This window comes from Castor canadensis, chromosome 10 (genome assembly GCF_047511655.1).
Source record: "Castor canadensis chromosome 10, mCasCan1.hap1v2, whole genome shotgun sequence".
In the NCBI taxonomy this organism is placed as follows: Eukaryota; Metazoa; Chordata; class Mammalia; order Rodentia; family Castoridae; genus Castor; species Castor canadensis.
Window position 1 is genome coordinate 122637129 of NC_133395.1, and position 23677 is coordinate 122660805.

General features: G+C 41.3%; 1 protein-coding gene and 1 long non-coding RNA gene across 11 annotated transcripts in view; one reads left to right on the forward strand and one right to left on the reverse strand.

Annotated features, from left to right (window-relative positions):
• Adamts9 (ADAM metallopeptidase with thrombospondin type 1 motif 9) overlaps positions 1-23677 on the reverse strand; it is a 153511-nt gene that overhangs the window by 127563 nt on the left and 2271 nt on the right. For all 3 annotated transcript variants that reach the window (XM_074044143.1, XM_074044144.1, XM_074044142.1), the window contains exon 3: positions 19686-19848. In XM_074044143.1, the coding sequence (XP_073900244.1) occupies positions 19686-19848 (163 nt within the window). The remainder of the gene's footprint in view (positions 1-19685; positions 19849-23677) is intronic.
• LOC141411521 (uncharacterized) overlaps positions 22455-23677 on the forward strand; it is a 385125-nt gene continuing 383902 nt past the window's right edge. For 2 of the 8 annotated variants that reach the window (XR_012436335.1, XR_012436336.1), the window contains exon 1: positions 23185-23665. This is a non-coding gene — a long non-coding RNA (uncharacterized lncRNA). Of the gene's footprint in view, positions 22694-23181; positions 23666-23677 lie in introns of those variants that run through there. The other 6 variants (XR_012436333.1, XR_012436337.1, XR_012436338.1 and 3 more) reach the window with 6 other exon arrangements.

Below are 23677 nucleotides of genomic sequence, written 5' to 3' on the forward strand. Positions count from 1 at the left end.
CCATTTTGCAAAAAATACTTAATGCTGTCTGTAATTATTTTAATTCATCATAATTTGTAAAGTTTAAAAAGTCTATTATCTTCCATTGGTGTTTTATTATCTATGGATTTTTTGTTCTAATCATTATTTCCTTTTCTTTGATTTAGGTTTAGTTTGCTCTCTCCTTTCAGTGCCTTAAAGTGGAAGGTTAGGTTATTGAATTGGGATCATTCTTATTTTTAATATAGGTTCACAGGTATAAATATTCCTATAAACTCTACTGTAGTAGCATCCCCTAAGTTTGGGTGTGGTGTATCTTCATTATCATTCACATCTGCATTTTCTGATTTCTCATTTGACCTACTGATCACTTAGGAATATGCTGCTTAATTTACATATATTTTTGAGCTTTTTTTTTTTTTTCTGTAATTGGTTCCTAGCTTGATTATATTGTGATTGGCAAGGTTGCTTTTGTATTACTTCTGTCCTTTTCAAATGTACTGAAGTTTGTTTTCTTTTCTAGCATATGGTCTATCCTTGAGAATGTTCTGCGTGCACTTCAGAAGACCATATATTCTGCTGTTGTTGGGTAGAATGGAGAAACTATCTGTTGTTTTAGCTGTAGTTGGTTTATAGTGTTCTTCATATTTCCTATTTCCTTGTTCATCTTCTGCCTAGGTGTCCTGTCCATTATCAAAAGTGAAATGCTGAAGTCCCCAATCATTACTACTGAATTATCCATTTCATTTTTGTCAGTTATTGCTTTGTGTCTGGTGTTGTGTTATGAGGTGCATAAATGTTTATAATTGTTGTATCTTTCTGAAGAATTGACTCTTACATCATTACAAAACACTAAAGTGAAAGAAGCCAGTTGTAAAAGACCACAAATTATATGACTCCAGTCATAAGAAATTTCTAGAATAGGAAAATCTGTAGGGACAGGAAATAGAGTTTCTTGAGGCTGGGGAATACAATGAGGGAATGGAACGGGCAGAGATAGTTAAAAGGTACAGGTTCTCTTTCTCAAGTGATGAAAATGTTCTAAGATTGTGATGACTTTTGCACATATCTGTGGATATCTCCCAACCATTGACTTGCACACCTGAAATGTTTTTCAAAAGAAAAACAAAAGTTCGTCTTAAAAAGGAGACAGATCATGGAGTTTGTGAAAAGCAAGCAATATTAACTTAATGTCTTCCACAAATATTATGGATTAGTCTGCTTTCTGTTGTTGTAACAAAATATTTGAGGTTGGATAACATATAAAAAAAAAGACATGTATTCAGATCACACTTTGGGAGGCTGAAAGTCCAAGATTAGGCAGTCTCATTTGCTTGGCCTCTGGTGATAGCCATGTGGCAGATGGCACCATATTGGAAGTATATGCGAGAACAGGGAAAGTGTGAGGCTAACTCTTCTATAATTCACTCTTGTGGGAATTAACAAGGGTCCTGTGAGAACTACTTTATCTCTTCTGTGGGCAGTACCCCAACCACCTAACATCTCCCACTAGGTCCCACTTCTTAAAGGTGCAACCACATCTCCCATGGCTACACTTAGACCAGACTTCTGATACATGAAACTCTGTGGGACAGCCACATCTAAACAATAGCATATTCTAATTCAGTGGATTGGGTTTTCTTAGAGAAAAGTATATCTGCAGTGAGAAAAACACTGGGGACACATATAGAATTCATTCTGTTTAACCACTAAGAAGAAGAATCATCAAAGGAGACTTGAGCATGGGAAAACTTGAGGATGGATCAAGGCATTAATTGGAAACAAGGTATGCTTACTTAAATAGAGCTGAAGAAATTAAAGCATTAATCACAAAAGGCTATGATTTCTAACAGAAACCAACTCATGCAAATTTTAATATTTCTGAAAGGCATTTCATTCATAATTTGTGTGTCAGAGAAATAATTCAGTATACTATGTGTAGCATGAAAACGCAGGAACCAAATTATTTCTTCAGATTCAAAAGAATCTGAATCATATTTATTGATCTAATTAGCCCAACTAATTTCTAGCACATTAACAATTTTAGCCAACAATTTTGAATTTAGCATTAGAAATGGCACAAAAATAGATACCACAGCTTATATACCTACTCAATTTCCTTGCCTCTGAGTACAATTGCAATAACAATAATTTTCAGCAATGGAGCACATACTGTTAAGATAAAAAAGGAAACCTTCCACATTTCTCTTCAGTGACCTTTCAGTATAATTAAATCAAGGCTAGTGTTTTAGGAATTTACAATGTCACTTTGCTAATAATTTTTTTTTTTTAAGAATGGGCTGAGTAATGAAATTGCACCCTTTTGGAAAGTACAATACAAATAGCTTTGGTATTCTTGCTTTTTTTTCTCCTCATGCATACCTTTATATTGATTATTTCATTTCATTAACAGTTTCATTAAAGTAAAATGCATATATACTATTAAATTTATCCTTTCAAGGTAAATACAATTCAGTGGTTTCCAGTATAGCATCAGAGTTGTTAAATCATCGCCATTACCTAATTTTAGGATATTTTCATTGATCCAGAAGAAATCCTACACCTATTTAGCAGTCACCCTCCTTTCCAGGCCTTTGGCAATCAGTTTATATCCATGGATATAAACATGGATATATCCATGGATATATCCAGTTCTGGCATGTCATATAAATTCGGTCATACAATATGTGGTTCTTTGTGTCTAGCTTCTTTCACCTTGCATTGTGTTTTCAAGGTTCATCCATGATCAGCAATACTTTTTCAGTATATATTAATTATACAAAACAATGGGTTTCAATGTGACATTTTCATATATGCTTGTGATATACCTTGGTAATATTCGCTCTCCCACTATCCTCTGTTTACTGCCAAATATTCCTACACCTCATTGTTCGTCCAGTCATCATTTGGTGGACATATGACACCCAATTGAGTAAAACTGTCATGAATACTCATAGACAAGGTCCTGGGTGGGTATACTTTCATTTCTCCTGAGTACAGACATAGCAAGAGAAGTGCTGGGTCATATCGTAACTCTTATTTTTAACATTTTGAAGAACTACCAAATTGTTTTCCAAAGTGGCTGCCACATTTTCCTTAAGTTCAAATACACTCCAAAACAGGGTATTATTTTTTCATGTCCCTTCTTTTTTAAGGAGTCTTCAAAAATTAATCACATTTACTTATCTGAATAGCTAATCAACTATCCAGCCTCGTTCAAATCCTAAAATAGCATGTTGATTCCTGTATGAATCAAATGCACATCTGCAGTTTGAGAAAGTGTAATACTTAGCAATATGCGTCTCACATTTGCATGTAAATAAATTTAGACATTCTAAAAGATGAGCTCGAATGGACAATGTGTGTTACCTATGACCACGTTACAGGCACTACAGGTCTAACATGCAATTCCCTGGACCTGTATTAATGTTGGCTTTTGCCACTGTTTTGGCTTTGATGCCACCAAAAAGGAAGTAGCAATGCTCACGTCATCAACAACCTCCAGTAGTCTAATAACTCCTGTGATGAAGAGTGAGGCCAGACTCAATTCCCATGTGATCTTAAGCACATCACTGACTTCAGTTCTCTGCTCTCCAGCACTTATGAACTGGACTAAGACTAGGGCCTCTTTCACAGAGCTGCTTGGAGCAATATCCAGCTCATGCAGTATCCAGCATTCAGGAATGAATAAATAAATACCGTTATCATCTTTTTTTTCTATTTTTACCAGTCATAAAATCATAATGCAAATCAGATCTAAGTGCACTTAAAAAACACTTTTCTGGCTTATAATAATGATTTCAAAGACACTGTTTGTACTCTTAACAACGCAAGTAAGCACAGCATGTGCCTGACTTTATTTCTGACACCCATCTTCACCTTACTGGGAAAGAAATAGTAGTTACAAACCAGAGACGCTGAAAGCTGGGTTTCAACCTGCCACACCACCAAAAGGATCTTTTCTGAGTCACTTCTCTCTGGGCCTCCATTTCCTGACCTCTTAAATGGGCATGAAAATACCTATTTCTATCTTAAGGCCGTCTGGAGAACTAAATAAGAAAGTATACAGAGAATTTCTTATAAATTACAAGTTGAATTAAAAAAAAAATCTCTTCTTGAACACCTATGTTATGCCAAATACTAGCCTAGGTAGTTGAAAAAAGACAAGAGTGACTACAAAACAAGAATAAACTTGGGCTCAATCCTTACAATACAGGATTATAAGCATTTAGGGTAGTATTATTATGAAAACATACTTTACATTAAGCCCCAAATTACAGAACTCTTCACTCATTCCTTAGTAAAAATGCTGTAAATGGGCTTCATTCCATCGCACAATACCATGAAGCGCTAACTCATTACTAAGAATAGGAATTATTTTAGAACAGAATGGCTACTCACTGAAGTGTTTCCCCCAACTGGGGCTGAGCTGAGGAGGTTTGAATGTTAACATTAATGGTTGGCAAGTTAATTATTGCTCTCTATTTTCACAAGGTTTATCAAAATTTAACTGAACTCCCTTGAGGCACTGAGGTACCTCGTGACCTGTGTTTTAACTGGACCAGGGAATCACAGAGCAAGGAGTTAAGTGAGGATTCAAGAGCAAAGCCAGTCCCCTTTCTGTGCCACCTGAGCTTTGCAGAGGGAAAGAAGGATGGCGGGAATCATTAGTGGTTTCCCACTTGAACTCTGGAGCCAGATCCACTCTGGTTCCCATCCCTGCCATAATGCAACTCTAGTTAACCTTCCCTGGGGAATTTCCTGCCTTGAAGTCTTAGTTTCTTTACCCATAAAATGAGGCTAATCAGAGTGAACATCTCAGAGGAGAACTGTGAAGATTAAAAAAGATAATACATCAAATTCTTTTAACACGAGGCATGGGACACAGGAAGAGTCTATGAAATATTTAAAATGATTATAATTATTAGTGGTTATTGTTTTACTAGTAGTATGCAAAATATACTCTTTCTTTATAAAATAGAATATTGACACTAGGATTTCTCACACCAGACAATCTATTTTAGAAAGAACAAAGACAGAGAAGGGAGAAAGAAAAGGAAAGATGGGAAGGAAAGAAGACATAACCAGTCCTTGTTTACATGGAACTCACAGTCCAGATAACAAGCACATGTGGATTGATGGTGAGAAGACTTAGTTTGAGATCCACAAGGTGTAAATAAATGCAGCAAGCACTCCCACTTCTCAAATGGCTCCAGAAGCTGATAACATAGGAAGCAAAGAGCTGAGGGCAGTTTTCCCGCCATCTTGGTTCCAGTCAGATCTTACATCTGCATTAATGGATGGGTAATAAAGCCTTCAGGCAGAGCTCAAGAGCTCAAGAGAGAAAGTCTGTTGGGATCAGAGGAATATATAAGAACAATGGAGAGAGAGACAGAGAGAGAGAGAGAGAGAGAAGAAAGAAAGGGAAAGAAAGAAAACAAAAAAGGGCCATAAAATCCATGAATGCTTCAATAAAGAACCACGTACTTCTAAAAACTTGGGGGGAGGGGCACACACAGAAGGAGCTGGGGGTGTTGTTCCACATGTACAAAGCTCTCATGCCTATGAATGAAAACTCAAACAAGGCTTAATTTTTAGGGGACCTCAGTTTGCTAGCTTTAAAGATAACAGTGAATCCCAGTATACTCTCTGGATCATAGTCCCAAACTCAATTCTTTCAACAAACCGTGAACTGTTTTTTTAAAAAAACCAAAAACCAAACAACAGTACGTGCCCAGCATCAAGTGCTACATACCCAAGGCTGACAGTAAATAGATTTGGAAGGCAGTGATGGGAGACATTTTAGCTGAGGACAGTCCTTTTATGGCTGGCCTGACGTTTTATGGAGAATGTTTCTGTAAGAGCAATTTCTGGAACATGAGTCCCATTAGGTAGTTCCCCAAACTAATCAATTAGGTTTGCTAAACTCTTGACACAGCGTTCACATCTGGAACTTTGTCTGTGCACGTGAGCAGTTTAAAAGCTCTGAGAAGTCTTGCAAGAAAGAAACCAGTTTATATTTGCCTAACCACATCATTTGCAACCTTGTGGAATCTTGGCCCATTTAAGAGGCAGGGGTGGGGGGACAGCGATATTTCTGAAAACATAACAAGATGGAGGGGACTGTGCTGAAGTGTTTTTCTTTCAGGGAGAGAAGAAGTTCTTTGTACCCCTGGGACACAACTACTGTGAAGCAACCATAACTATGAGAGCTAGAGGCCATGGGCAGACCCCCTGCCGTTTACTGAGAGTTTTTGTTTGCATAGACACTTTCTGTAGATTAACTTCATGGCAATCCTGTATGGTAGGGACTGTTTTCCCCATTTCCAAACGGAGGGAAGTGAGGGATACAGGAAACCACTTGACAAAATATTTAAAGAGTATCTATCTAAAGTAACGCAAAATACCCAGTGCACCAAACACAGTAAAATGTATTTTACCAAGGTTTGGTTGTGCTGCTAACATCCTATAAAATACCCTTCAGCAAATGTCTTTGACTAAGCAGAAAGGGGAGACTGGCTTTTGTTTGTGCCTAGTGTGGGGCCGCTGTGCACCAACACCCTGGGCTGTAGAGTTGGCTCACAGCAGTCATCTCGTAGGCCCTTTTGAGTCACAGCTGGGGAATTTTCTAGGCTGGCACTCTCCAGCAGGAGAGAAATACAAGCCACATCCTTATGACACTAAAAGAAGCAGGTGAAATTAAGTCTACAAGTATATTCTATTTAACCCAATATAAGCAAAATACCACCATTTCAATGTGCAGCCCTGGCCAGGAATCAGGGGTCCAACTTGAGAGGGTAGAGAACGGGGCCCTGTAGGCATTGAGTGAATGCAAGAGGCAGTGAGATGTGGGAGTTCAGATTTGGGGCTCAGAAGTCAAAGGGACCTGTGTTCAAATCTCAGCTTCTCTGCATCTTCTATGTGACCTTGGTCAGATCATTTCAGCTCTCTGTTCCCCAGTTTTCTCATCTGTGACATGAGGGTACTAACAGTTCTCTCCAATTAGGGTGATGGGCAGAGTTAAATGATTCAGTATACACCAAATGTTCAACTGGGCCTGGTTCACAGTGCATGCTCTAGAACTAGAGACTGTGATAACTCTTTCCTTAGCATGAGAATTATTTTCTTTATTTTGCGGGGGGGAGGAAGTAGTGAGGGTTGAATTCAGGGGCTCACGCTTGCTGGGCAGACGCTTTACAACTTGAGCCACACCTCCAATCTTTTTAGCTTTAGGTTATTTTTCAGATAGAGCTGTATGCATTTTCCCTGAACTTTAGGTTCTTTTTCAGATAGAGTCTCAGGCTTTTTCCCTGGCTTGGCCTCAGTCTACCATCCTCCTACCTATGCCTTCCCCATAGCTGGGATTACAGGCTGCTGGCACTCGGAGTCTTGGGCTTGCTGGGTATCTCATCTACTGTCTGTTATTTCATTACAGCCCATGAGTGGCCCTAGGGCTGAATGCGATGCCTGGGGGGGATCCGGGTCTCCTTCCCAGAGCTGAAATTAAACAGCGGATAGCCTGGACTTCTTTTTAAGAGCTGTGAACAAGTCCAGGGGAGCATGTCTCCCAAATTCCTTTGGAATACAAGTCTCCCATTTTACAGGCCAATAAAGACTGGCTAGTACACTAGGGCTTTCTACCGACACCTTTGGTCACTCCAGTGTCCATGTTCCAGGAGCCTGGAGTGAGTGGCCACAGGGGCAGACCATACTCTGATGACACGTGGGTCTCCCACCACAGGCTGCCTTCCAAGTATCCTGGTGTGGCTCAGAAGAGTCTGATCACTTTTAAATCATATTTTGTGGAAAACATTCAGTCCTTGCTTTGACAGCCTAATCCCACAAATGAATTAAAGGCCAGAAATCTTTCTCTATAGGCTTGAGACAGCTTCTTGAATGATCTCACTGGTCTATTTGTAATTAGCCTCAGACGTTAGTCCAGTGGCACTTCCAAACCTTGTCTGTTGTATTTTTGGACATACCCTTTACAGGTACCATGACCAGGAAGCTTTTCTTCATGCCATAGTCTGGAAAGAACACAGGATGGAGATTTGAGGCCATTTGCCCTAACCCCAAGATTATGAGTTCCCTCACAGTTCTGAGTCTTGGCTCTCTTATTCATATGGAGGGGGACTGGAACAGAAGCCCTTGCTAAAGTTCCTTCCAGTAGTAAAAACGCATTGAGTTTATAAGATAAGTGAATAATGGAAGTCTGGACATGGAGGCTCATACCTATAATCCCAACCACTTGTGAGACAGGGATCAGAAGGATCCCAGTTCACAACCAGCCCAGGCAAAAAGTCATCAAGACCTTGTCTCAACAAAAAGTCCAGGTGTGGTGGTCCATGGCTGTAATCCAAGCTACAAGGGAGGCATAGGTAGGAGGACAGCATTGTTCAGACCAGCCCTGAACAAAAGCATAAGAACCTATCCAATAATGATGATAATAACAACAACAAGCAAAGAGGGCTGGGGTCATAGATCAAGTGGTAGTGTACCTGCCTAGCAAGTGTGAAGCCTTGAATTCAAACACTAGGACGGCCAGAAAAAGGGGGGAAATGAAAAACGATGAAAAAATGAAGTCTTAAGTTTCAAAAAGGGTGAAACCTCAGTTTTTCTCTTGACCACTGTCAAGCTCAAAGAGCATGATATGGTTTGGGGGTGGTTTACACCCCAAGGTTCATGTGCTGGAGGCTTGGTCAGGTTGGTAATATTGAGGTAGTCGGACCTTTAAGAGGTGGGACCTAGTGGGAGGTCCTTAGGTCATTGGGGAGCTGTCCTCAGAAAGGATCACAGCACGTTATTTCTGATAGGACCCTGAGTTAGTTCTCACAGGAGTGAGTTGTTAAGAAATCCTGAGTCTAAGCCCTGAATCATCCTCTGACTTCCTGACTGGTGATATGGTCTCTTCCTCCTACTCCTGCTCTTGCTATGATACCATCGGCTGTGAGGCCCTTGCCAAAGGCCAAACCAATAGGGTGACTCAATCCTGAAATAAACCTCTTTTCTGTATAAAGTTACTCAGGTATTTCATTATAGCAACAAAAGCCAGACTGTTACAAAGGGTGTGGATGAAATCACCAGTCATCAGAGTGCAAGGTAAAGGACAATGGGATAACTACAAAGAAAAGAGATCAACCCAGAGCCAGTGGGCTGTAGTTGGTGTTGAGTTATATTGAGGGGGTGTAGACTACGTGTCTCATAAATCACTGGCAAGTTTTTATTTTGGACCTGCTAAAATGGACAATAATTTCTGAAAATCACTTCCGTTTGGTCAAATCGGGCATATTACAATGGAAGAAGATCAACTGTGAGGATTAGGAAGAAAAAAATGATAGTGTCCAAGGAAAGATACCTTTGAGAAACCTCTGATACTGTCCACAGAACACAGAATGGAAACACTGGAGAATAATGGAGCCACCAAATTCTTCTTCCTCTGCCTCACTCGCTGCTCCTCTGGCTCCCCCTGCCCCCTGCTTTTCCTGTGCACGTGCGCACAGTAACACGCTTGAATTCTTAAGTATGCAACTGATTTTATCCATACACCCAACACAAGATACACGGACCAGACACAACAAGATGCCTCTCCTGCTGACCTTGACAATGGCTTTGAATAACAAGACCTAAGAAGCCTTTTCTACTCCATTTCTCTGGGTCTTGGACAAACGCTAGACTTTTCCTGTGAAGTTCAATGCAGCATGAACTCCACAGTGCATGAAGCAGTGTCAGTAAACCAGGGAAATACATATGAAAAAAGTCCCTACAAATAAAGAAACATTTTGAAAAGACAAGCCACAGACTAGGAGACAATATCTGCAAACAAGTATCTGATACAATATATAAAAAACTGCCAAATTAAAAAAAAAAAAAACTGGAGGTTTTTTTTTAAATGGGTGACATACTTAACAGATATTCCACCAAAGACAGATGAATGATAAATGCCACATGTACACGATGCTTGACATTGATCATCACAAAGGAAGTATCTTAAGCGCCTATTCCATCCATACCTACTAGAACTACTAAAATAAAACCAAATTAATACAAGGTCAATAATATTAAGTGCTGGTAAAGATGCAGAAGAACTGAAACTTTCATACCTGGCTAGTGACACTGCAAAATGGCACAGGTGCTCTGAAAAAACAATCGGTAGTTTCTCACAAAATAAACATACATTTCCCATATAATCCAGCAATCTCTCTCCTAGTCATTTACCCAAATAAAATGGCAACTTATATTCACACAAAAACCTGTATGCAAATGTTATAAGGGCTTTATTTGCAATAGCTGAATGCCATGTTCCTTGACTGGGTAATAGATTAACTGTGGTATATCTATACAATGGAATACTATTCAGCAATAAAAAAGACTGATAAAGACAGCCATGTAGATGAACCTCTGTACTTAGTGATTCCATTTACATGATATTTTGATGAGACTGCTGGGACAGGAAATGGGGTGAGGAGATGGCTTTAGTACAAAGTACCACATGATTGTGATAGGTCTAAGCCTGTATGCATTTTTGAAAACTTGCACATCTATACACTGAAAGGATAAATGTTACAGTGTATAAATTGTACATTAACAAAAATATTTTTTAAAACCTTAGCAAAAAAAATTCTGAAGCCACATCAGAATCACATCAACTTGAACTTTTTCCATATGCCAACTGCATTTTTTTAATGCTCTACCCTAATTCTACTGTCAGGTGAGAATGGTCAATCAACAAAAAGGAGAATCACACCAACATGTGCCCCTTCTTTGATTCTGCACCTTCTTGGGGTCCACCAGTCACATGCACACATTATGTACACTCCCTTGTGAAATTCACAATGCTATCTATTTGTCAAGGAACTTGCAGGTACACAGATTGTTCATGCAGATATCCGGTCCACAAATAAGGACACACAAAAAAATCTCACCCACAAATGACTCCCGTAATACTCTGCAGCAATCTGATTATTATTAAGGATCAAAATTTGGTGCATACAGAGTTAAAAGTCTCAATGGCTTGATAAAACAGCCATTCTCATAAAGACACCAAGAAGTTCTACAATGCCTCACTTGGGACACACAGCCTATTCAGATGAATCCCAACCTCCTACCACCATCTGGCAGGCTGGCCCTCTGCCAGTGTTTAGAGCCCTGTCCTTTTTTTGTTTTCTTCTTTTGGCAGTATTAGGATTTGAATGCAAGGCCTTACACTTGTTAGGCAGGTGCTCTACCATTTGAGCCACTACGTCAGCCCTGTTTTGTGATGACTATTTTTAAAATAGGGTCTTGAGAACTATTTGCCCAAGCTGGCTTCGAACCCTGATCCTCCTGATCTCTGCCTCCTGAACAGCTAGGATTACAGACATGAGCTTCTGGTGCCTGGCAGGGACCTGCCTTCTAAAGGAGCCTGTGCATGTCAACCCAGTTCACTTGGCTCCTGGAAGAGGAAGCTGTGACCAAGCATCTACAGCTCCCTCTTTCCTCGGCAGAGAACAGGCAGGACTCTGAAGATGAAGGGCAAGAACTCCCAAGACCTGACAGGCAGGAGACAGGAAAGCCCTGCGGATGGCAGGCAGGCAGGAAGCAGGCAGCCCCTGACCGTGTGCTCTGCATCCAGAGAAGAAAGTTCCCTGGAGAAGGGACAGCAGAGTCCTTCAAACACCGGTGAGCCGCAATCTCAGGTCTAAGCCTAACTTGTCACTTCTAAATTCTCAGCTGAAACTGGCTCTGCTGGGCTTTAAGTCACAGGGAAGGACAAGCTGCAGTGGAGACATGGTGGTGCAAACTGAGGGTGTACCTCTGGGTAGGGAAAATCAACAAGGCTTAAAAGGTACCACAGACCAAGGGAGGAAAGCCAGTCCAACCACAGGCCTTAAATGACTCTGATAAGGGGTTCAATGGCAAAGGCCCTGTGCTACCTGCTTTGGTGTGGGCTCTGGCTTGGGAGCGCTGGCTTGGGGGCTGGCCCCATCTAAAGGTTATTGTGACTACAGCCAGATCAGATGATAGCAAAGAGGAAACAAAGACTAAAGGAAGTACAAAGGAAAAGCCAGGCCATGGGCAAAACTTAAACGACAAAGACAACAGCAATTTTAACTACAGCCATGACGACAAAGTGAAAAGCTACTAAAGAGACAGCAACCTTTTTAAAGATAACAGACTTTAAAAGTGCAGACTTTTTAAAGATAACAATTGAACCAAACACACAGTCCAAAAAGGGGTGGGGGGTGCGGTGGGCAGTGAGGAAAATGTTAACACATTTTAACATCTGTTAACACTAACAGATGCTGGTTAGGTGATGTGGAGGAATTCTGCTGAATTCTGCTCACCTTGATAAATAATATTTTATATATTATTTAGTTATGTAGGTACCTAGCTCCATTTTTCACAGATGTATATTGGAATCTTTTGAGCAGAAATGTCATATCTTGGGTTTGCTTTGAAATAGTCCAGCAAAAAGAAAATAAGCAAAAGAGAGGCAAATGTGGAAAAATCTTGGTCTTTGTTAAATGGAGATGATGTGTGGCTCACTTCACTATTTCCTCTTCTCTTATGAATGCTTAAAGTCATTCATAGTTTTCTTTAAAAAAAAAAATCAAGAGAGGACTGGGCATGGTGGGACATGCCTGTAATCCCAGCACTTAGGAGACTAAGGCAGAAGGATTATGAAATTCAGGCCAGCCTGGGCTACATAGTAAGACCCTATCTCAAAAAAAACAAGGCAAGTAATTATTATTATTATTGTCATTGCTATTCAGTGAATAAATGAGGACCAATGAAAGGAGATATCATTCCTGTACTAGAAGTTTCTTTCATCTGCTCTCTGATTATTTTATTGGAGAACTGCAGAGGGATTCCAGTGTGCTCCCATGGCACCACATGCACAGTTTCCTGGGCATGCCAGTTCCTATTCTTGACTTCACAGGGCTGGGAGGCTGGGAGCAGAGGGCCTGAGGCTGCAGGAAGTGTGTGGAAGGGGAGGGTGGCTGCTGATTAGCCCACCCCTGTCCTGCTTCCCTCATGGCCTGGAACCCAACAGCTGGCCCAGACTTGTTTACATAAACCCCCTCAGAGGGCTCCTGAGTGCTGTCTCTCAGTGCTTTTGGTCTCAACTCTCAGGGCAGCTAATTATCTCTGCTAAATTATTAAGGGATCCCAGAGGTTAATGGGTAGTAAACAGACACTCCAACAGAGGCCTGCTGGAGACACAAGGCCTCTATGAGTCACTGGAGTCTTGGTGGGAATTTTCAGCGTCAGAAAGCCCTCCTCAAGCCAAATTGAATTCCAGGCAAGCAATTTAAATCCTACCAGCAAAAGTAATTCACATGGGTAGAGCTGAATCCACAGAGGCAGGCCAGAAAAATTCTCTAACTCAACCAGTACAAAGAGGGCTGTGGAAACTGGTATGTTTATAAGCCTTATGACCTTGGACAAGGCAACTTTGTGGACTTCTCTGTCTCTCAGTTTTCCCACCTGCAAAATGGAAGTTTTTGTATTAAAATATACCATCCATTTTAAAGTCCTTGAGACAGTGCAGCAACATGGCATGCACTCAGCTAATGTTAGGTAGTCATTTAAGAATTGGAAATGAGATGGAAGTCAAAGAAGAGACTCTAAAAACTTAAGTTGGGAAGGATTTTCTTATGGGATATGGTGGAGTTCACCTATAATCCCAGCACTCTGGAGGCTGAGGCAGGAAGACCATGAGTTTGAGGCCAACCTAGGCTACATAGTAAGACCCTGTCTCAAAAGGAAAAAAGGAATTTTCTAATTTTCTAGATGACAGCATCCATTCATGTTTTCAATGTAGGATCACAGTGTAGAACAAATCTGATTTGGGTGCAAGGCTTCGAGACTCAGGCCTGCCTCCTACTAGCAGTGAGACTGGGCAAGTTGTTCAACCTCTCTGAGGTATTTTTTTCTCAACTGTAAAACAGGTGTAATAATATCTGTCCTGTAGAATTGATGAACAAATTACATACAATGATATAAGTAAAGTACGTAGCACATTGATCCCCTATGCACCTAAGAGCCCAGCAAATCATGATTTTCATTATCTTGTATTTCCCAGCCTTGAGGCCTGCCCCCTGGAGACCCAGTCAGAAAGAGAGGGCACAATCTAATAGGGCTGAGAAACAGAATCCCCAAAGTCTAGTGGAGAGTAAATAGTGGTCAGTGCAGTAGGTGTGAGGCAATTTAGCTGAGCTGAGACAGGAGACTCAACTTCCAACAGCCATGGCTGTCCCAAAGAAGTAGACAAATGGCAGGACTTTTATCTGTCTGGATATTGAGATCATTTCATTAAAAAAATAAAAATGCCTGCTAATCTCTAATCCCAAAGAATTGAATCTTACCTTGGTTGTGGGTCTCCAGTGACAAGTGGCATGGCCTAAAAAATAACTACATGCCAGCATGCCTATCTATTTCTTTTTTACCTATATTTTCTAATTATGAAATTCTATAGAATCATGGCAAAAGAGTGAAGCCAGGTGCTGGTGCCTCACGCATGTAATCCTAGCTACTTGGGAGGCAGAGATCAGGAGGATTACAGTTGAAACCCAGCCCAGGGAAAATAGCTCAAGAGACCCTATCTCAAAAATAACCCATCACAAAAAAGGGCTAGTGGAGTGGCTCGAGGTGTAGGCCCTGAGCTCAAACTCCAGTACTGCAAAAAAATAAAATAAAAGAGTGTGAAAAATAATACATAAGCAAGCAAAACTTTAAAAATTGCCTATTCTCTTGGCAGCCAAAAATAATCAGTCAATATTTTTATGTCATTATTGCATTTTTTTACATATGCAAACACACGCATGCACTTTATCACTTGTAAAGAATTGGGATCGTATCATACACACTGGCTCACCACTGCTTGTTCACTCTCTGCGTATTTTCACGGTTGTTTACATCAATCGATACCATGGTTTCTAACTGGGTGCACAGGAATCCATCATATGTTTGAACATAATTTATTGATCCATCCTCCCCCTGAAGGGCACTTAAAAGTTTTTAATCTGGGCTGGGATGTAGCTCGGTGGTACAGCGCTTGCCTAGCATGCGTGAGGCCCTGGGTTCGATCCCAGCACCAAAAAAAAGAAAAAAAAAAAAAAGACAAAAAAAAAAAAAAAAAAGTTTTTAATCTTTTGAGCAGTTCACAAACACCTTTAGACAATCGTCCAATTGCTTCCTTAGAAGTGGTACTGATGGGGCAAGGAGTGTGTAATTCCTAAATGCCCCCAAGAAATAAAAACAGCTGGCCTTGCTGTAACAGAAAGATGGGAAAATTTCTTCTCCCTGCCTTTCTCTCACTCACCTCTCAGGAAGCCCGTCTAATGTCTAACTCGCTGTTAAGAACAACTAAGTGCTCTTGGAAAACATTCAGGGCCAAATAGAGACAGAATTTAGGATTTCATCTAGAAAGATGCCAATGCCTGAGAATGAAGGGACTTAGCAACACCCATACCTGCTATTTGGCCCTCTGGAGAGGGAGGGGCAGGTGGGCAGGGAGCTCAGTGAACCTGATGGAAGACCCACTGTGGAAGAGGCATTGTGGTCCTATAGTCATAAGGGCATGCCATAGGAAGAAGACGTCCCCACCCCCCCATCCAGAGTCCCAAGGAACTTATGAATTGAATGAAAAGACAAATAAATGCAGGTGTGATAAAGACGCACAAATGTATATACAGACATAGCCAACAACTGCAAACTAGAGCTGACCTGGGAAGGGTAGCCACTGGGCCAAGAGAAACCTTAAAGAAATAAAATATTAACAAGCTGCAGAGTAAAGAGGAGACAAGTGGACAGAAACCATGCTTGACCCTACCACTAGCCAGTCATCAGGAAGTTGTAATCTGTCACCTCTGGGTTTTGGTATTCTTAATTTCTCTTCCCTTCCTACAGTGTTCTATTTTTTATTTTCTGAACCTTAAAAAAAAAAAATCTACCATTTAATGAATATCTGCCATCTGCTGAACCCCGAGAGTGTCCATTCTTTTATACTTAGTTCTAAATACAGTCATGGAAAGGAAAGGGCATGCTATTTTTATCTTATGTTCTTTTTCTTTCTTTTTTTTTTCTTGCTTGCTAGGTAAGAGCTCTACCACTTGACTCATGCCCCTAGTCCTTTTGCTTTTAGTTTGAATTTCAATAGAGCCCCACACTTTGGCTCAGGCTAGCCTCTGATGGTGATCTTCCTACCTCTGCCTCCTGAGTAACTGGGATTATGGAACAGTTTTAACTTATATGCTAAAATGTGCTTGAGTTCGCACAACTAACTAGAATAAGGACAGTTCCTGGTTCAACCTCACGGCACAGAGGAGTTGCACAATAAAAACTGAATGGTCAAATGAATAAATGAACAAGTGAATGAATACACAAAGTTGTAGACTGCTTTGCAAACCCATGAAATTATAATTACATCTCCTCCACATGACTTTTTAATGTTCTTTCAGAAACTTTTCCTGAGAATTAGACCTACATCAAGAATCAGATGTAAAGTAAATAAAAAAAAAAAATCAGATGAACAAGACTTATACTCCATCTGTATGCAGCAACAGCCAGCCTGCTCCCTCCTCTCCAGCTCCCATAGTCTAGCAACTAAAGGGTTACCCTTAGCTCAGCAGGGGGCTTCCAGGGCCAGCCTTGGGCTAGGGAAAGTTCTGACAGGTGGTGTTGAATATACAGAGAATATAGGGTATCGCTCATAGAAATAAGCAACAAGCTTAACACCCTGAAACTTCAATTTTCCCATGTGTATAAAAGAAGTGCTACACTAGACCTGACTGCTAAGGTTCCCTCCAGCTGAAATAGTCTATCAGCCTACTCTGCCGTTGTCATAGAAAGTCAAGTACAGAGAGTGCAGAGGCATACATGATGCCTTAACTTCATCAGTGACTTGCAAATTCAGTTGAACATCTGAATCACCTGGAGTATTTATTGAAGCCATGGATTCTGGCTCCATCACATACACCTGACAGATAGATCAGCTTGTTGCAAAAGAACCTACATTTGCATGAAGCAACCAAGGTACTCCTTAGGTTTACTGGAGGTGACCAACCATTGCTCTTGATTGAGAGGGAAAATACTAAAGCTGAATGGACCAGTAGAGGTGGCCCTTTTCCTTTCTGGTCAGGGGGACTTTTCCCACCCCCAAACTACGTTTGCTCCCTACGCAAAGGCTACCTGGTGTCGGAGTTTCCATGACCTGCTGATCCGTCCCTCTAATGGTGCTGGTGAATTGTGCCATATTCCAAAGTTCTTTCCAACTGTTCTGAGCCTCCTGCATCTGAATTCAAAGAAGGGGTGCAGAAGCAGCTGGAAGAGAGAAACCAGAGTGGCGTAGTCCAGCAGCAAACTTTGGAAGAGCCGGTCTAAACTGCCGGACTCCTGATTCATCACACAGGGTGAAGGAAACACACGCCATGTTGGTCACTGACAAGTAAAAACCTGAATGAAAACTAAATCTTGGCACTGCTGATTTGGAAGGTGGCACCAATTTCAATAACAACCGGAGCCCAAACTTTTGTGAAAAAAAATAAGGCATCTTCCACTGATCACCATCAATCTTCACATTTTTTAAAAAATTCTTTCTTCCTTATGTCTTTTACAGGGTTTGACAATATCATTGTCATGTCCTCTAGCCCAGTAAAACCAGTGTCTACTAATTTGGGTAATTCACTTGTCAAAATGCGCCTTGGATTTTTTTTCCTTTTTTGAATGATAGTGATACGCCTTTCTATCCCCTCCCCACCCCCTACTTCTGGCTCCACGTGTACTCACTCCTACACAGTCAAAATGGGTTCTGGAGAAATGCAAACAAGTGTGGGTTCTCTGGGTGAGCTGTGAGATCTTGGGCGGGTTACTTCATCTCTGTAAGCCTTGGCTTCTTTTTCAGATACAATGCAGGTAAGAGAGGTATGTATCTTGTAAGTTTGTGGTAAAGATGAAGCAAAATAGTGTAGGTAACATGCTTTATACAACACTGATAGATACAATGCTGATACACAGTAAGACAATGATAAAACAATGATCTGCAGCCCCTTTGGGGCAGAAGAATATCATAATGTACCACTGTTCACTGAATTAATCAGTGAAAATATTATTTCATAGTCTTCTGAATGTAGAGTAGTACTACGATAGAAGGAAAATGACATATTGCCTTTTATCTCATGCTCCACATACATTTATACATATATTTTAAAAATGTACTTAGTAGTACAGATTTGGTCAAAAAAGTAGAGGTTAATGATCTTACTAGTGTGGCCAAAAACCAAATGTGACCAGTGTCTTGACCAATAAACCTCTTAGCTGCTGATAATTTTAACATTCCCCAAGATACTGGAAACTATTATTTCTGAGTGCACCCACCCTGTCCCAACTCTGTAAGGACTTTAGTTGTGTTCTATCTAGCCCTGGTGGTAAGAGCACCACATTGGATACAAAAAAGGCAAAAGACCTACAATGCTACACTCTGAGAGTTGGCTGCTTCCAGGTTTTCAGCACCTGATGTTATTTTTCATTAAAGAATTTACTTTAGAAATAACACCTCCAAGAGGGAAGAGGTCACCCCAAGCTGTCACAATGGAACAATCTTATACAGACAGAAGATGAAACCAGTAGTCATTTGGGAAACATTTGAAGAAACTCCATTGCTCTGGAATTTTGGTCTTGTATGGAGATACTAGAAAGACTCTGAGAAGCTATTTAATTTGTTGAAGCAAATTTTTAAAATAAAGAATAGACATGATTCCAGAAACAAAAAATCCACGAATTTTCAAAAAGCATTTCAACATACATCTTAAAACACAGAACCAAGCTAAGGGATGATTTCTCATGAGAAGCTATCATCATGTAGACAGGCTTGGGAAACAGTGAAAGTCACTGTAAGAATACAGAATGAGAAACACAGAAAAGCAGAGATAAGCCTTCCAAGGTGCCCAGAATGAGGTACACCTGACAATGGGCAACATGCCAGCACAAAGCCTCCAACAGTCTGTTGGGAACAGAAGAAAATCTAGGTAGAAGGATTTAATAGGTAACTAGCATTGCAATCCACAGGGCTATTCCTATATTCCTGAAACCAATGGGTATTAGGGAAACCGAGGTTGGTGGGAGAAATTCCAATAAACACAGAAGTTTTGGTAAGTTCTATTTGTAAGACCTTCTTTTTGTAAGATTACATGGTAAAATGCCCACTGCATCAAAAACACATGAATAGAAGACACCAAGAAAATACAATTTCTGATGTTAGGATACCACCATCACAGCCTTAAGAAATTACTCAAACTTAATCCGAGTAGAGTGGTCCATGTCTATAATCCCAGCACTTGGGAGGCTGAGGAAGAAGAATCATAAAAGTCTAGCTTGGGCTACATAACAAGACTCTGTCTCAAAGAAATAAAAAATAAGGAAAAGAAATTACTCAAGTTAGTCCTAAAACTTAGTAATTTGAAGTGGTAGCTCTGTCCATAGTAGGATTGGAGTCTCTGATTTCTGAGTTTGAACCCCAATTCTGTAAATTCTTAACTGTGAGACCTTGGACAAATCACTAAACTTCTCTGCAGTTTCCACATCTTTACAGGGGGTGTACCTACCTCACTGGAGGGTTGAATAAACCACAAGTTTTGCTCTGTAAACTGCAAAAGAGCTATAGCTTTGATGCATGGTACTGAACCCATCTCAGAGCTGGGATCTCTGTGTAAGCAAAAAACAAATACCTGAAGTGTCACATGCATGCCTTCCTATGGAGGGCTCCCTCTGTGAGGTGCTGCGCCTATAAATAATATGGGGTTTGTTTTGTTCCTCTTCATCCTCTTGTTCGTCCACAGACAACAGCGGTTCAATAAAATAATCCCCATCATGGGACCGGAATGTGCCCAGCTGCAAATGAAGAGAAATGAGAGGTTGATTTCACATAACTCTGAGAATGAAGCAGGGGAAAAAAGCAGTGGGAAAATTCCAAGTAGAGAGGGGCCATTTTAGTCAATTCCTTTCCCAAGGGACTACTTAAGCTGAAAAAGATTGCAACATATGCAGAGAAGTGGTTTATTTTCTCTTTCTGCCATCTTCATACCTTATTTGTGATTTGACTCCAGCTTATTGTACATGCTATCCAAATCTATCTTTTCTCCCTGGTGCTCAAGTTCCAATCCTATTATTCCTATGGGCTATTGGAAGAGAGGGTTTCTGGGTGTTCATGCTACTCAGAAACTTAGGGGCAAACTGTGAGCTGTAGAGGGAAAAGCTGGTCAGCTGAAATCTTCTCACTGATTCAAGTTCAAGAGGCATAGGTTGACCACAATGCATTCAAGGTGGTTCCACTATAAAACTGGCATATGGTTCTTTTACTTCTTCTTCACTTTGCAAAGGGGAATAATATTATGCAAGTGTCCTCAGAGTCAGACTACCCAACATCCGGTCCTAGCAGGACACCAACCTACCCACCCACCACAGGCAAGTTTCTAAACTGCTTCAAGATTTAGGATTTTTGTTTGCCAATTGGAGATAAAGATGTTTTCTGAAGAGGGTAATTGTACAGATTAAATGAGATAATGCAAATCAAGTGCTTAGCAAAGTGCCTGACCCCTTCTCTGGGCTTAGAACCAATTAGTGGGTTTTGGTGTTGCTAGTGTTAAGTCTCCAGCCATCAGAATGCAATTTGCTTTTACCAGTCATTCTACACACCTTGAAATAGTCCATTCTTTCCCCCTCGCTTCCCACATCCCTTCATGTTCTACAAATGATCAATGGTGCCTCCAGGATCAGCTACTCAAAGCAAACATCTTAAGTATACAAAAAGGGCCCCATCTCATGCCAGTGGCGGGTGTTTAAGAGGAAAAGATGTAGCTCTTCTTCACTGTCATTTCCCATACTGGAAAATAACCAGAATCCTGTACCCTTCCCTGGGCACAGAAGAAATGACTGTCCTTAAGTGTCAGTGGTGGCACCAGCATCAATATCATCCAGAACTGCTTAGAAATTCACATATTTGTGCTCCACCCCACCTCTGATGGACTACATCAAAATCCCTGGGACCCAGGCATCAGGACATGCTTTCCACATGCTGAAGTGTGGGAAGCACTGGTTTCCAAATCCCAGTAGCAGCAAAATGACCTGGGATTTTATAAAATTAGATTTGGGGCACCATCCTATATTTACAGATTCAGAATTTCTAGAGGTATGGTCCAGAATCTGTATTATTAAAACAGTTCCCCTCATGATTCAGGGGATACTGGTTCAAAGAGAAGACAGCTATAGTGTAGTGTAATTCAGAGTGCCTGGTCACCAAAGAAGATACTGTTTAACACATTCATTCTCATGTAGGCACCTCTTTCTGCTGCCAATATAGAACCCTTACCACACTATGTGAAGTCTACCAGAGACAGAAACATGGAGGAAGAGCCTGGGAGTGCAGCTGGTTGAACATTTGCCACTTGTGATTGAAAAAGGGAAAAACCAATGCACAGGAAAGAAGGGACTTGTTCAAAGTTCTCCTTGGGTGGTACAGAAGCAGCTGGACAGTGCTAACGTGAGACTAGAACTCAGGATCCTGACTTTAGTTCAATGTCTTTGAAAAAAAGAACTCCGGAGTTCTCTTTAGAAGCACAGAAGTAGTCTCTGGCCCATAGTAAGGAGGACAGGTCAGAATGACTGGGGTAGAATTCCAGCTCTGCTACTTCTCAGTAGTGAAGCCTTGGGGAAGACTTTAACTCTCAAAGCCTCAGTATACTTGTCAGTAAAATGCACTGCATTGAGGACTGCGTTGGTTGTGAGGATGCAGATGACACGATGCACATGTAAAGTGCTTACTGCAGCCCAGCAGCATTCAATAGAGGGCCACCATTTGGTGTCAACATTAATTTTGCTGTCTATTCAGAAATAATTGCTGAGCCCAAGACTCATCTCTTCTTGGTTAAGATGGACCATTTATTTAAGTATACATACTGCTAGGTGCTGGTGGCTCAGCCCTATAGTCCTACCTACTTGGGAGGCTGAGATGAGGAGGATGGAGGTTCAAAGCCAACCCAGACAAAATAGTTTATCTTATTCTATCTCCAAAATAACCAGAGCAAATTGGACTGGAGGTGTGGCTCAAGAAGTAGAACACCTGCTTAGCCAGCATGAAGCCCTGAGTTCAAACCCTAGTACTGATAAACAATCAAAGAAAAACAAAGTACACACAATATTCAAGGATCTAATGTGGGAGAGAAATGAATTGATGCTCACTCTGCTGCTAAGAAGAGAGTAACAGAGCATGTGTGTTAAGACTTGTAACACAGGGAAAAGAATGTGATAAGCATCATAAGAGAGACACAGTGTCTCTGAAGGTGTACAGGAGTGATACCAGCTGTCTGGAGGATGATGGAAAGGTCACCTTGGGAAGAGGAGACAAAAGCAACAGTTTACAAGAAGGATATATTTTGAGCACGGGAAGCTGAGTGAAGGAATTCAGAAAGAGGAGCACAAAGCAGACTGCCTGAAATACAGGGTTTCAAGGGCCTCTGACTGTGAGTCAGGAGAAGGGATGTAGTGTAAGTGGTTTTTAATAAGTTTGTAGTGGTTCACTAGGCAAAGCGGAGCTATGCAAAGCATGGAACAGGCTGGCAGTGTGATCTTTGGCCCAGTCATCATTAAGCCGTTCCTGACTGGAGGAGAAGATGCCTGGTAAAAGGTCCTAATGAGAGAGCAAGAGACAGGAGAGCTGCGGTGGGGATATTCTGCACAGGTGAGCCATGTATCTGAGATGGACTTCAGCCCGAAATTGTTAACTGACTTGTGGAGGATGGGTGGGGTAGAGGGGTGTTTGGCTAGGCCCTCTCCAAGGAGTGAAAGATTTCCTGAGTGAAGCATTAGAAACACGATGATATAGCGAGCGACTGCTGCAGAAATAAGAAAGAGAAGTCTTGGGAGGAAAGAAAAATTCCAAAAGGAAGACAAATGAGCAGGGGTTTGGAACTAGATTAGAAGCAGAAGGTAGAAAGAGCCAGCGCGCTTAGCTTTAAGATGCAAACAAGCCCTTTTCTCTAAATGAGACAGACAACAAATGAAATGCCTTGTAAGTGGGGTTATCACAGTCCGGACAGTAGTTTCCGAAGCCTGGGTTCTCAGTTCCCAAAGAGCCCACATGTGCGTTACCCCCTAAAACTATCAATGGAAAAGAAGGTCCTGCGCAGCAAAATATTTATACAACTGTGGAGGCGGGGAGATAGGAGGAGTAAAGACTGTTTACAAACGACGTACACACGGATCCTAATCCATAAAGTTCTGGAATTTAAGGGTTACTATCCTGAAATCTAGAGGTGCTCTGAACTGATCGACTGGGCTCAGACACCTGATTTCTATTCTCTCACCTAGGCGTAACCTTTCAAAGACCGGAAGGATTTCAGTGTCCAGGCCCTAATCTCAGCCCAGTGAGATCATCCCCTCCCCCTCGCCAAACTGCGGTCTCCGCCTATCCTCAAACAATCTCAGCAAGGAGCTTTGCGCGCCGCGATTCCCCGCGTTTAGCTGGGGGCCAAAGGGGCTCATCCTCTTCCCTGTATCCCCCGCCCCTCGCTAGACTTCCCCAATCCCAGTCTTTAGGCTTGGCTCGCTCCCGACTCCATTCTTCCCTTGGGAAGCGAAGGATGCGACATCCAGACCTGGAATTTAAAACCCAAGAACGGCAGCGCGGGAAGAGGATAACTGAGCGCCAAGGGTGAGTACCCCC